Consider the following 13,136-nt stretch of genomic DNA (forward strand, 5'->3'; position numbering starts at 1 on the left):
CTAGAACGTACTTGAACCTAAACCTGAAAACCAAAAGAGATTTCCCTAGAATGAGAGCTTCCTAGCAGAGTAGTGCAGAATTTATTTGTCCTTTAAAGTCTGCACAGAACTGTCACTACACTTCTGTGTAACCCCACGTACTGCGTGAAGTATTTGCAGAAGGTCAGTTAGCACTTCTGAAAGTGTTTTCAATTGATGCATCCTCATCTCCAGTATTTGAAATGTAGAATGGTTCTGATACTGGAAATGTGTATTAAAAAGATGGAAAACAGAGCAGTGTAACTTCTCACACAGTAAATCCTTTTTAAAACTGTCCTTTTGAAAGAAGAGGTGAAATGGTGATTCCTGTGCAGTCCTGCTGTTGTAGGAGGGGAAGGGAGGGGAGGGGAAAAGGAGGGGCTGAGAATCACATTCAACCTATGTGATAATAGATATTGTTAGGTTGATTTCTTTGTCGTATTATTAATCAAGTTGTCAGCAGGGAACAGTAATGCTGAGATTTTGTCCCATGCGGTCATCTGCTGTGGGAAGACAGGAAAATCTGGATGGCTGAATATTTCCTGACTGGGTTGAATGCTTTACACATTTAGTTCCCTTTGAAGTCAATGGGGTGTGGTTAATGTTTTCAAATGAAATGAGAACTCAAGGCCCAAAATATTGCAGCAGATGGAAAACAAACCACTTTAAAATGGTAGAAGAATGACCTGGCAATGAATCAAGAAGTAATTTCTCTTGAATGTGATTTTCCAGTTTGGAGAAAGATGGGAAGACAGAGCAGGTGCAAATCACTGCCTTGCCTTACTCTGGAATAGAGCTGTGCTTGTTGTCAGGTTGTTCTTAAACACAAAGGGTGAAGATAAGAAACACTGAAAAATGTTTAAGGAAGGTATTGTTACTTTTAGAGATAAACCTAGAGGATATAATGGATGTCCAATGATGCAGTAAAAATTTATACTTGCTTAAGTAGTAGTTGAAAAGCTTTTATGACCAACAACTAATTATTCAGGATTGCTTTTTATAGTATTGCTTGCTAATTCTTTGATGGAGAGTTCTGTCTGGCTGTTAGACTTCTGGCCTGTTTCCCAGCAAAGCTTCATTTACGCCGTAATTCTAACTTCCTGAGCAGAGTCTTGGTTAACACGTCCTTTCAAAAATGACTTTTGTTCTTCGATAGCTAATAAACACTTTTTGTTTTACATTGCTTTAAAATGCTTGCACTTTTCCTTTCTAACTCTGGACTTTCCTCTGTGCGGCTGCCTTTGAAGTACTATTTCAGGTATAGTTTGGCTTTGTTTAATTTGCTTCTACAGAACGTGCATGCAGTTAAACAGTCTCAGAGTTCACATCAGCATCATTCCATCTATAAGCAGTCCTTACACCATTAATATATGTTTTTACAGTGATTGGTAGCATGGTAGGGCATTTGTGTAGTGATGGGTGATGTTTCAAACATTTGTGATAATGAACTGTTTCCTTTCTTCTCTTCTTTTAGGAGATGAAATTTATCAGGACATTTTTCGTGACTTTTCTCAAATGGCATCAAATAATCCAGAGAAGCTAAACCGTTTCCAGCAGTCAGATTCCCAGAAGCCTTAAGTGTCAAGAAGGAAAAGAACCTGCTCCTTGTAGTGCAAGTCGTCTTTGCGTTAACAGAATGAATTATACGTGTTTTGTTAGTTTGGATAAAATGACCACTCTAAATGTAGCTGTAGATTGCGGTAGCTGGGGAATTGTATACAGGTTTTTATGTTGTACAGTACATATACCTCAGCAGCTGAAAAATATGTTTATTATTAAAAAAAAAAAAAAAGGAATACCTGCTAGCTCAGTATAGAAATAGTACCTGTTAGCAAGTACCATGTTCGTCTGTGACTCGTATGTGAAGTTAGCAGAGCACAGCTGTGTGTGTTGCAGATGGTGACCGAGGGTTTGGATCAGCTTTGCTTGTCGGTATCCTCTGCTGTCACCTGTCTCACTATTGCCATAAAGATGCACCTCTGACAAGAAGGTCTAGGTTGCATTTTCTTGGACTGTTTGGAAGGGAAATCAGGTAATGACTTGCTGAATCGTCCTTCTGCCTGTGGGCCTGTAACTTACAGGATTCTCTTGTTCCTGTGCTGAAACTGGTTAGAGGCAGGCTGTTATTAACAAGGTGTGGGAGCTTTTCTCTTTTTCAAGCTCTTTGGCAGTGGAAGCTTTAACACCAGGCTGGCCTTTATGCTGGTGACTGCAGGTCAGTCACAGTAGGTGTATATCCCGAAGGACCAAATTTCTAAGAGTAGTTTATGTTTTTCTTTTTTCTTTTTTATTTCCCTTTCTAAAATTAAGACTTGCTGTGAAGGAAGTAACTTTTAAATGAGCACTTGGAACCTTTCATGAGGAAAAATAAATGTAATCCTGCTGGACATTATGTGGGTTTTGTCAGTATTTTGATATCCAGACACGAAAATTGAGACATTAAAGTAAAAAACAGAAAGCTGAAAGTGTTTGTGCAGAACAATCACGCAAAGGCTGTTTGTCACCTCTGCTGTTCTCACTGCTAGCCCTAAACTCTGTATATAAAACTCCATATTGTAAAACAGCCATCCTAAATTCAGGTAAATCAAGCATGGTGTAATATACACGTTTTTGCAGATTTTATTTACATGTCTAAGCTAACATTTGCAGAAGGAAATCTAGGAATTTTGCTGCACATTCTTGCAAAGAAACAAATGAGTGCAGTCTGCAGTTGTACTGAGGGCAGCAGCACAAACAGTTTGCTTTTTTCAGTGAGCTCCACTCTGCTGATGTGCATGCATAAATGGTGTCTGTAGGAATGTGCTTATGTGTCAGGTTAGGTAGTGCCTAGATCATTGTCACTTGAAGCCATAAAGCAGTCAGCGCAGTTCTTTATGCTTTATTTGTCCCAAGAAAAACTTGAGGAGAATTTTTAGTTACATCCTTGTGTGTTTTTTGTAGTCCTGTTAGCCACAGCACTATGCTAACCTTCTGTATATGCAGGAAATGAATGGGGTTTTCTCCAAGTTGCTTAATAACCAAAATCGGGCAAAGAATTTTTGTAGGTTATGGTAAAGTTAAACTTCCTAGCGTGCTAATATTTAACAAGGCTTTTCACATATATATTATTTTGCAGAAAATGTATAGCCATGCATTTAATCTGAATGATTCTTGATGCAAAGTGAATAACATCTGAAAAGTGAGCAGTAAGTTTTCCAAGCAAAAGAATCTTAAAAACGGTTTTTGCTTCATGTGTGGTGAAATTATGCTAGGAAAAGCAGATTCTGCCCACTTCAAGGGTGAGTTTAGTTGAATAATAAGCAACTTAATAGAAATTACTGCTTATAGATGATTCATAACCTTTTTAAATAATTGTTTATGAAATGATATTATACTTTCTGATCTGTATTTAACAGTAGTGGATGTTTTGTTAGTAGATTTTAGAGGAAGTGAAATGCCCCATGTACAGACAGACCATGTAAGATATGGCTATGTATAGTGTACACTTCACACATAGATTTCTTTTTTCTAAAGATGTGTGTCCTCTGCTGCCGGACAGGCAGTGTGCAGTGTGACTGTAAAGCAAAGCTCTTTACAGCTTAGTGGCAATAATCTCTGTCTCACTCCTTGCTGCTGAGACACCCAACCCACACAGGTATCTTTCTTCCCAGCCACAAAAATCTGTCAAACTTTGCAGGATAATTTCCTGTCAACTAAAGCTTCTTCCCTGTAGCTCTGCAGATCAATTTGCATTCTGACTCTGGAAAGCAGTATCAGACTGTTCATGCTAGAGGGCTAGAAACATACCTGATCTTTAGGTCATATGACTATTTTTTAGGAGATTTGGAGTTTCAGTGGATCAGGGATTAGGTGCAGCACTTCTGATCTAGCAGCCTTGTTCCCTGATCTTTTTTGGTACACTAGAAAGTCCAGTATAAGTGACATTTTTCAGGTCAGGTGCAATACATACATGCAGGATTCAGTCCCCAGTAAGAGAAAGCATGATTAACTCCCGTGCTCAGGTCTGGATTTCCTTGAGTTCAGGCTTGAGTGCTGATGTTCTGTTCAGTAATTCTAGGAAACTTTTATTTTTATAACAATATAAATCTGAACAGAACTTCAGTGGTAGACTGTAGGGTTCACCTGCTGGTTAGCATGATACGGAAAACTTCGATTTCAGTTCATGTTTCTCTCTAAGAATGAGCACATATTCTAATGCATCTTAATTTTAGAGGTATAATTTCCTTACGTTGCATGTGAGGATGGTGTCTATGGTGTCTCCTTAGTGATCCGTATTGTTTTGATTGTCATACAGCTTCATGTTTTGTTAATGTTGGTACAACGCATGTAAACAAACTTATAAATTCTCTTTCTGCATAATGCTGCTGAATGGTATTAGACATACTGGGCTCCCTTAACTTCGGGTGAAGGCGGTGGGTTGCAGACATCCTGCCTGCTTCTGCAGGCTGCCCTGCTGCAGTCTGAGCACATTTCTGTTGCTGGTTGGTGTGCTGGAAGCCTTCAGCCTCCTCCCCATTCGGGCCTGACCCAAGTGCTCGCTGGCATTGCGGTGGGCTTTGCCCTCATTTCAGCGGCTTTGGCTTGTAGCCTTCAGGGCTTCGAGGCCGCGTGTCATCCCTTGGCTGTGTTACGGGATCCTGTATTAACGGTGCTTTTTTCGCTCCCTGGAGTCGCGTGTTTTACATTTACAAGCTGAGCTGAAGTAGTTTCAGAAAATGCAACCTGACCTTCCACACGTCAGCACCTCCCCTAGGAAAGGAGAACTCCCCCGCCTCGCAGCGACCTCAATAGACGTTACCCGAATTACTGCCCTACCAAGGAGAACTTTGCATCACCGAAGAAAAAGAGAGAAGGGGACCGAGCCCAGCAGGGGCCGCGATGCTCGCAGCCGGGCGGCCGCCCCGCGCCGCGCTTTGTTGGGGCCGTTCCGCGCCCCCGGCGCCGCCTCCCAGCGCGGGGCGGGGCCGCAGCATGGCGGCGGGCGGCGGGTAGCGGCGGGATGGGCTGGGCGCGCTCGCAGCCGTGCGCGCTGGCGCTGGCGGCAGCCCTGGCCGTGTGCGCCTTCTACTACCTGGGCGGCGGCGGGGAGACTTTCTCGAGCGCCACCCGCCGCCTCCGCGCCACGCGGGCCGCCGCGCCGCCCGCCACGCCGCCCGGCCCGGCCCGGCGCGAGAGGACGGCGGCGGGAGGAGAGGCGGGCCGGGCGCTGCACCTCCTGATGATGTTCACCAAGGCGGAGCGCAGCCCCGCGCTGCGCGGTAAGGGCCAGGCCGCGCTGCGCTCCCTGCTGCGCCACGGGCGGCTGCGCCGCGGGGACGGGCTGCACCTCCACCTCGTCACCGACAGCGCCAGTAGGAGCATCGGCGAGGAGCTGCTGCGGGACGCGATGCGCGGCGCCGCCTTCCGGCACCAGGTGCGGCGGGGGGGAAGGAGAGGAGGGGAGGGGAGGGAGGGGCGGCCGGGGTCCCCGCCCCGTGCCCGCCCCGCTGCAGCTGCGCGCCTGCCGGACGTGAGCTGCCCGGAGCGCTCCTGCGTTTCCTTTAATGTTAGCTGAACTCTGCTGGAAGAGCCTGCGGTGTATCCGCGGATGTAACCTCAGTGTTGTTCGTACAAAGTATTTCTCGGTAAATAATCCCGTTTCCTAACAGCGCTCGGTCAGGCGCTTAGCACTGCGGTACGGTCGCTGTTACCCGGCTGTAGGCAGGAGCTGCTGGCACAGCCAGCCTCCATGTCAGCTCCTACACGTGCAGCTGTGCCCTCGGTGCCGGCAGCTCCCCGGGCGCTGGCAGTGACAAGCCGGCAGGACACAGCAGCAGGAAACACCAGTGTAGCTTGCAGCTCTTGTGTGCTGCTGCAATTCTGAAGAAGGCAGACTCTCAGTGCACTCCTGGGGGCTCCAGCAGTAACCATCTCTGCCCTCAGGCCTCTCCTGGCTTCCCTCAGGTGCTCGCAGGGTGCTTTCCTGCTCTTAATGTAGCTTTCCTAGAGCGGGTGCGGAGCTGAGGCCTGCTGGGTGCCTGGAGGGCAGCTGGAGCTGCAGGGCAGGGCTGCTGAGCCCCGAGCTGTGCTTCTACTTTGTGGGGAGCACTGGGGTTTTGGAGCTGTCGTTGCCTGGCCCTCCCAGCAGAGGTGGAATCAGGTAGAATCTCTGCTAGAGTGAAGGAATCAGAGAACCTTCCCTTGGGGAAGGTATTGGGCCAGCTCTCATCACTCCGTGGGCATATTTGCAACTTCGGGCACTTACAAAGCTCTCTGGAGAGTGCAGCAGCATCCCACAGTGCGCAGACAGCGAGAGCAGGGGGGCTTTGGGGTGCACACAGCAGCGTGTGCAGAACAGTATCTGCACAGGACTCTTTGTGCTGCACTGAGGGCAGGCCTCTGCTGTCCCAAATCCTCAGATCATGATGGCATGGTGTCACCGGGCCTGCGGTCTGAATTGCCTTGGGAGCGCCGGCTGCATGCTGATGTGTCCCAGATGCGAGCCGTGCCGGCAGATGGAGCTGGAGCTCCACAGCACGGCGCTGCATGGAGCCACGAGTGGCAAACGAGCAGCACTGCTGCACAAAGGGCTCGCAGCCTGCCCAGCTGTGCTCTGCCAGCAGCATTGGCCTGTGCTATGCCCTGTGCGCCCTGAGCAGCGCCTGCCCTTAGGATTTGCTACACTCAGTGACTTGTTTAGGTGGTTCCCTCCATGGGTACCACACAGTGCCAAACCACGCCCTTCCCAAGCTAATTTTTAAAGCCCTCTCCTGGGACCACTACTTTTCTGCCTATGCAATTCAGCTGCAGGAGATCTGGAGCCCCCAGCAGCTGCTCTAGAAGGAGGCTGGAGCCCCTCAGCACAGTCCCAAGGGCTGGCTTTCAGGAAGCCTCGCTCTGGCTTCTACAAGTCAGCGCTTCTCACTTGGGCAGGCCCAGCCCTGTGTTCACAGCTCCATCCCCTCTGTGGCATGTGGTTATCAGCCGCCCCGGTGAGGGCCTTTGGGAACCACAGCGGGGCTGTGGGGGAAGCCTGAGCTCTTCTCCTTATCCTCTGTGGTCCGGCACACACCACCAAGCTGCCGTCACCCTGCTCTTATGGGCTTGCTGCAAAGGTGCCTCGCACCAGAAGGAGGGAAGCAAAAAGTGAAACTGAGTGTATGGCAGTTGTTTACTGGTGAACCAATTGAAGAGGTCCTTTCTCAGAGTGAGATGTGTTTATAAAATGTGTTTGTGTAGGAAACCCATAGGAAGCCCACAGAACTTAGTTTTCTTGATGTCCTCAATGAACTCACTCAGATTTAGCTACAGGGAATTACTGAAAGCTGCTCCACAAATAAATAGTGAAGCACAAAATTAGTAACAGATAAACAGGCTGTGCTCGAGTGAGGGGAGAGGAGAGCCCTCTGCAGTGCTGCAGAACGAAGATTCCTAGTGTCAGGAGTTTGCTTTGCAGAAGTGCTTCACCAAAGGATGGGCAAGAGGAACACATTTTCCACTGTTTTCTTTGGAAGCAGAGGGAAGACACATTGCTGTGTCTGGAGTTTCAGAAGTGCTTTTCCCACAGTTTTGTCCCCTGGTGCTTGGCACTCCTCTGCTCATTTCAGAGGTGTGAACTGGGTTGAACTCACTTTTTTCACCCCTGCTATGCTGTCTGTCATCTCCTTAGGTGGGAGAAGATTGAAGCATGGCAGCTTCCTTGGGGAGCCAGCACCATGGCACTGTGCTGTGTGTTTCTGCAGCAATCCTAGTGCTGCTGCTGAGGGAACAGCTGGTTTCCTCTGCCAAGGCATCGTGTCCTGGGTGAGATGCTCCTGGTAACTGACTTGTGATCAGGGCAACAATTTCAGCAATGAAGTGTGGAAGGACAAAGCTCCGGGCAGCTTCCTGCTGCTGCACCAGCCTCTTGGTATCAGAGCTGCATCCCTGCTGCATCTCATGCACAGCACGGCTGCCACACTAGCTCAGGCTGCAGTGGTTGATTTTGAGGATTTGAAATAAAAGAAAAAAGCAATACTCTAACTTATGTATTTACATGTATAGTGCACTCTTCCTAGCTTTCAGCCAGATGAAGTTTTATTAGGGAAAAGGAGCAGAACCATAGAATCATTTAATAACTTAGTTTGGAAGGGAGCTATGTGGATCATGGGGCTGGCAGGGCCAGCTAAGGGAAGTATCTCAGCATCCCTCAACAGAAATAAAACACTGGTGCTGTGTTGTGTCCTCACCTGTGTTCAGTTTCTGCTAGAATTTTCCTGCTTTCTCCTGCCTGAAGAAGGCAGCATGACCTCAAGTCTGCAACTCAGAGTTGCTGAACTCTCTAATCTGCACCAGGGTCACATCCCTTGGGTCTGTTCATTACACTGGAAGTTCCTCCAGTTATCTGGTGTGATTCAGTGACCTGCATCATTCTGTGCGCGTAATAATGAGCATCAGCCCACAAGAAAGTTCCCGTTCATCTGACTTGGGCTGAAATTAATTATAAGCTTGTAAAATTTCATTAGCTGACAGTTTATTTACAGTTGATCCTGGCTGGAGCAGATGTGGTTTGCCTCACTGCTGAGTTTTCAAGTGACTCCTGAAAACTAAGTGCAGTGAGCTGCCGAGGTTTTTGGTTTGGATATTTGTAGTCAGAGTGCAAAGGTTTGGTTTTGTTTGTCGCTTTGTATCCTGTCGAGTGTCCTAACACAACACAGGCTGTAATGGAGTGCCATAGGTCCGTGTGCCCTCAGATCCTGGTTCTGGCCATAGCAGTGCTACCACCTGGCCCCAGCATGGCACAGGACATCCAGTCCCTTGGCTGCTTGTCACAGCATGGAGGAGCTCTCGCTAGAAGGGATATTCAGCTCTGCAGTAACTGCTCAACGTCTGGATTTTTCCCAGCCTGCCATGTCCTGCCCTCCTGTCCCTCCCAGCCCCAGTGGAGACGTGCTGTGCAGTTTTCTTCACTGCTGGGCTGAGGTTCAGGAAATCCGGGCTCGGTTCCTGGCCGTGTCACAGCCTGCCTTTGTGACAGGGAACAAGTCTCGGTCCTCAGGGTGCGTGACGTGGGCTGGCTTGCCTCAGAGCTGCAGGATGCCAAAGCCTGGGGTGAGCTGTCATCTCCCTGATTGACTCCATATGGAGGCCAGATATGTGGTTACATTTCTGCGGAGTCAGCAGCTGGGACCAGAGGCTGCGAGAAAATATCACTTGAACAGATTTGATGGAGCCTCTCCATGCCTGCCTCACATTTACGGTGTGGCCATAAAAATCCTCCCGTCCCCACTGCACCTAGCTGCCTGCTGTGGCAGGTTGTGCACATTGGAATGGCAGCAAGCTGCACTGGGGCTTTGCAGCCTCCCACCTGCGTGCTGAGCTGAGGCTGGGGGTGGCTGGGTGTCAGGGCTGAGCGGTGCTCCTGCTGTCTCTCCTAGGTGATAATCCACGACGTCAGTGAGCTGACTGAGAAGCTGTTTCCAATCGTTGAAGCCATGCAGAAACACTTCAGTGCTGGATCAGGAACCTACTACAGCGACTCGATTTTCTTCTTGTCTGTCGCAATGCATCGGATCATGCCCAAAGGTAAGCCCCAGCTGAGCTGCAAGCACAGCCTGTGTGCGTGTGCTATGTGAAATGCAGAGTTAACAGACATCTATGAAAAGAGGCTAAGTCACTGGGGGATGGCAGGAGGTTTCTGTGCCATACAGCAGGTTAGTGCTGCCCTCACACCTCAAGACGTTAGAGAAGGCAGGACTGGAGCCACATGCAGCTGTGTATTTGTATGTGTGTTTTTACAACCTCCCTTCCCCTTGGTGTGTCAGCAGAAAGAGGTGCCACGTGCTGCAGCACAGTGAGGGTGCTGCCTGCTCGCCAGTGTCAGCAGTGCGGTTACTGAGCGTACCTTCCCTTCCTGTGGCTTTGATGAGCTCTTAGGAGGCTTTTGCTGGTTAACAGCCACTGATCACTTAACTTTCCTTATTGTGTCTTCACTTTTATTGAGTGAGGAAACAACAGTAAATCTGCAAGAAAATGAGGCACCTGGCAAAGGGAGCTTGGCTCAGTTGCCCCACTTTCCTCCCCAGCTGTGTGCAGTTATTTCTCCCAAGACCTACGTGCTCTGTAGTCTTGGATCAGTCAGCAGTTCTGCTGCCTTTCCCTTCTCTCCCATTTTGTAGGTCAGGATTGTTTTTCTTACACTGAGGTCAGGGCTGGGAGAAAGGTTGGAGGCTTTTCCTTATGACCGGTGGCCAACGGTCACGTTGCTATTGGCGTTTATTCTCTTAGAAGCAGAGTGCTGAATGTGAGCAGTTACACAATGAGGGCTGAGCCCTGGGGCACAGTTTCAGGGGTCTGTGCCCTCTGCTCAGCAGGATGTGTCGCACACCCGAGCCCTTGCGTGGAGCTCCCAGCCCAGCCCAGCCCATGGGGGCACAGCTCCTCCCAGCATGGTGCACGTGGTTTGTGTTCACTGGGCTGCCTCTGCACAGGGTCTGGTCTGAGAGGGAGCCGTTTGGGAAGCCCTCCCCATGAGAGTTAAAAACAGAGGGGCCTTCTTGGGGCCCTGGTATGTCCTGTAGCCAGTAGCCAGTGTGGTTTCACAAACAGTGTTTGCTTGTCAGACACGGAGGAAGTGGAGCAGACGCTCCTTTCCTTCCTATGTTCCCAGACCATCCTTTTGGGGAGGGTCACCTTGCCAATCTTGCACTGCAGAGACACTGGCAGAGGCCTGGGGGCACAGGCAGGTGGGTGCAGTGTCTGGGGGCTCTTTGGTGTCAGGGTTCCCCACGACACCCTACTGCTAAAGCAGGCTGCCTGCTGTGCTGGTGAAGGCACAACACTAGCACAGACTGGGGTAGAACAGCCACTGAGTTCAGAGGTTCATTGCTGCTGAGAATGGGAGTCAAATTTTCTCTCTGTAGATGTGCTCCCCATTCATCACATTCCTTCCTGAGTTGTGTGGTGTCCATCCAAGAATCAAACAAATACCCTTTTCCCTGGAGACCTGGAAGGCCTTGTGCTCACCCACGTTCCATGTCTCCAGGATGCAGCAGCAGCTTCCCAAACATCTGCTGAGCATTTGCTGAAGGCAGCAGATTGCTTCTGGCCACACTACCAGCCCCCAGCTGACCCAGCCCCACGCCTGGCACACTGCAGGTACAGCTGCAGGCTGCACTGTGCTGCAGCACTTGAAGCTGCCTATGAGCAGTGCAGCTGGGCACGTGGCAGCAGCCCGCTCCTGCTGCATGCCGGTGGCATCTCTCTTCCCTCGACTCTCTCAGCTGGCACCCACCACTTCCTCCGCAGCCAGAGCAGAAGCTTGTGCTGGCTGCTGCCCAGGCATAACATTTCCTGCAATCTTGCCACCACAAATTTCAGGCAAAGCGTTTCTCTTGCTGAGCTGTGAGCTAAATGTGGAGGACGCTGGCTTTGTGGCCATGTGTCACTCATAGCATGGAGCAACGGGGACAAACTGAAACATGGGAAATTCCGCTTACCCATAAGAAAAAACTACTTTTCAGAGAGGATAGTGAAGGACCAGGCCCAGGGAGTGCTGTGTCTTCTTCCTTGGAGGTTCTTAGAGCAATGGCCTGGGCTCTGGGTGACCTGCTTTGGGCAGGGGTAGGACTGGGCAACCTCAAGAGGTCCCATCCAACCTTGGCTGTGCTGTTATTCTCTGGTTTTAAGTGAATGTGCTGTACCCAGCTCTTTATTAGCCATTGGTAATTTTTTTGTCTAATGATGTCTGCATCACGAGTGCTTTGAAGTCTGTTGAATACAAATGACAGTATTAGTTCTGTCTCGTTCACTTGCCCTGTACCTCTGCTGCATCTTTACTGTGTGCTGAAGACACCCATATTATACAGTCTGCCAGCCAAAAACTGTTCAGACATACTGAGATGTCTTTCCTCGGTTCACCAACTGTGGGCAGTTTTGTCTCCTGAAAAGCTTGCTTGCTGTCTGTCATTTTGACAGGGGCTTGCAATGGCCTCTTTGGCACACAGGATGTATAAAGAGGCATTTTACAGTTTCATGAGTTTAGTTTTTGTTTCAGAAGCTGCTAGTAAAGCTGATTTATATTTCCCTTGCAAGGGAGGTCAGATGCAGAGCAGGGTGCCTGAAGCACTGGGTGATTTATGGCCTGGCAGGGCTTCCCAGCCCGCTCCCTGCTTCCCGACTGTGCAGTGGGGCTTGGCAGGAGGCAGCAGGCGTACAGAGGGCTGGCAGTGCCCCAGGGCTGCTCCTGCTGCTCTGTGTTTGCAGGCTGGGCTGGGTGCCTGCTTCTTCATCTGCACTGCAGCTCAGCCACCTTAGATGTGAACTGCGTGAAGGTTGGTGCTTCTGGCAATTCTGCTGTGTCTGTATTTTTACTCACCTGTTTTTATGTGCAAATGTAAGAGCCTTCTGACTGGGGACAGGGAGGACTGCACATTCGGTGTCCCATGAAAACTCATACATGGTGTAGGAATGGTGCTGTGCACCCAAATTCCCTCCTGGCCTTGCCTCATTTCTCTGGAAAATTGGGAAACCAACCCCTGGTAGAAGCCACTTTGCTAAGATGGAAGGTAAGTGTTTGAAGCTACATTTTCCTGCAGCACTAGCATTTTTTATTCTGGTGCATTTTGGTTCCACCTCACCCTGCGTCTTTGCAGGTGTGGCTGGCTCCTGAGCTTCAGCACCAGTTTTTGTGGGAGCTGGATTTAATTGCAAGCTTAAACATGCTCCAGCAGAAATGAAAGCTGTGATTTGAATGTTAAATTCTCTCTTGTGTGTTTCTTTGCATTTGTATCAATGTCTAAACATTTTTATGAGAGCTCAGAACATTTGTGTTTAAGTTGCCTGGCTTTAGGTTCCCAGGTTCATCATTTTGAGATGACATGGCATTTCTGACCTACCATAACTTAGTGCTTTGTTTGAAGCTGCAGGTTTGTGATGGTGCAGTGACTGCAGATTGATGGCGCTCAAAAGCTGAACAGCAGTTGTTTTATTTTTAAAGATCTTTGTAGAACATATGCATGGCAGTGTGCGTATTGCAATGAGAGTAAATGTTTTGTGCCACTCAGCTGTTCTGGTTTTCACTGCTGCTTTGGATCCTTGCCCACAAAACTTCGCATCTAAAACCTGCAGCTGCCAAAGTATAATATAACAGCCTCTTAGCT

At 49.1% G+C, this 13,136-nt stretch overlaps 2 protein-coding genes across 6 annotated transcripts in view; both read left to right on the forward strand.

Moving 5' to 3' along the window:
- Positions 1-3,446, forward strand: part of ACAP2 (ArfGAP with coiled-coil, ankyrin repeat and PH domains 2) — a 57,186-nt gene extending 53,740 nt beyond the window's left edge. For all 4 annotated transcript variants that reach the window (XM_090147367.1, XM_031596248.2, XM_031596249.2 and 1 more), the window contains one exon: positions 1,493-3,446. In XM_090147367.1, coding sequence (XP_090003493.1) covers positions 1,493-1,596 — 104 coding nt within the window. In that variant the 3' untranslated portion in view covers positions 1,597-3,446. The remainder of the gene's footprint in view (positions 1-1,492) is intronic.
- A 1,535-nt stretch (positions 3,447-4,981) lies between these two features.
- The window catches only part of XXYLT1 (xyloside xylosyltransferase 1), a 36,247-nt gene continuing 28,092 nt past the window's right edge, over positions 4,982-13,136 (forward strand). Inside the window, exons 1-2 of one of the 2 annotated variants that reach the window (XM_031596246.2) lie at positions 4,982-5,431; positions 9,414-9,561. In XM_031596246.2, the coding sequence (XP_031452106.1) occupies positions 5,018-5,431; positions 9,414-9,561 (562 nt within the window). In that variant the 5' untranslated portion in view covers positions 4,982-5,017. Of the gene's footprint in view, positions 5,432-8,489; positions 9,088-9,413; positions 9,562-13,136 lie in introns of those variants that run through there. The other variant, XM_090147369.1, reaches the window with a different exon arrangement.

Source organism: Phasianus colchicus, chromosome 10 (assembly GCF_987193195.1).
Source record: "Phasianus colchicus chromosome 10, bPhaCol1.hap1.1, whole genome shotgun sequence".
In the NCBI taxonomy this organism is placed as follows: domain Eukaryota; kingdom Metazoa; phylum Chordata; class Aves; order Galliformes; family Phasianidae; genus Phasianus; species Phasianus colchicus.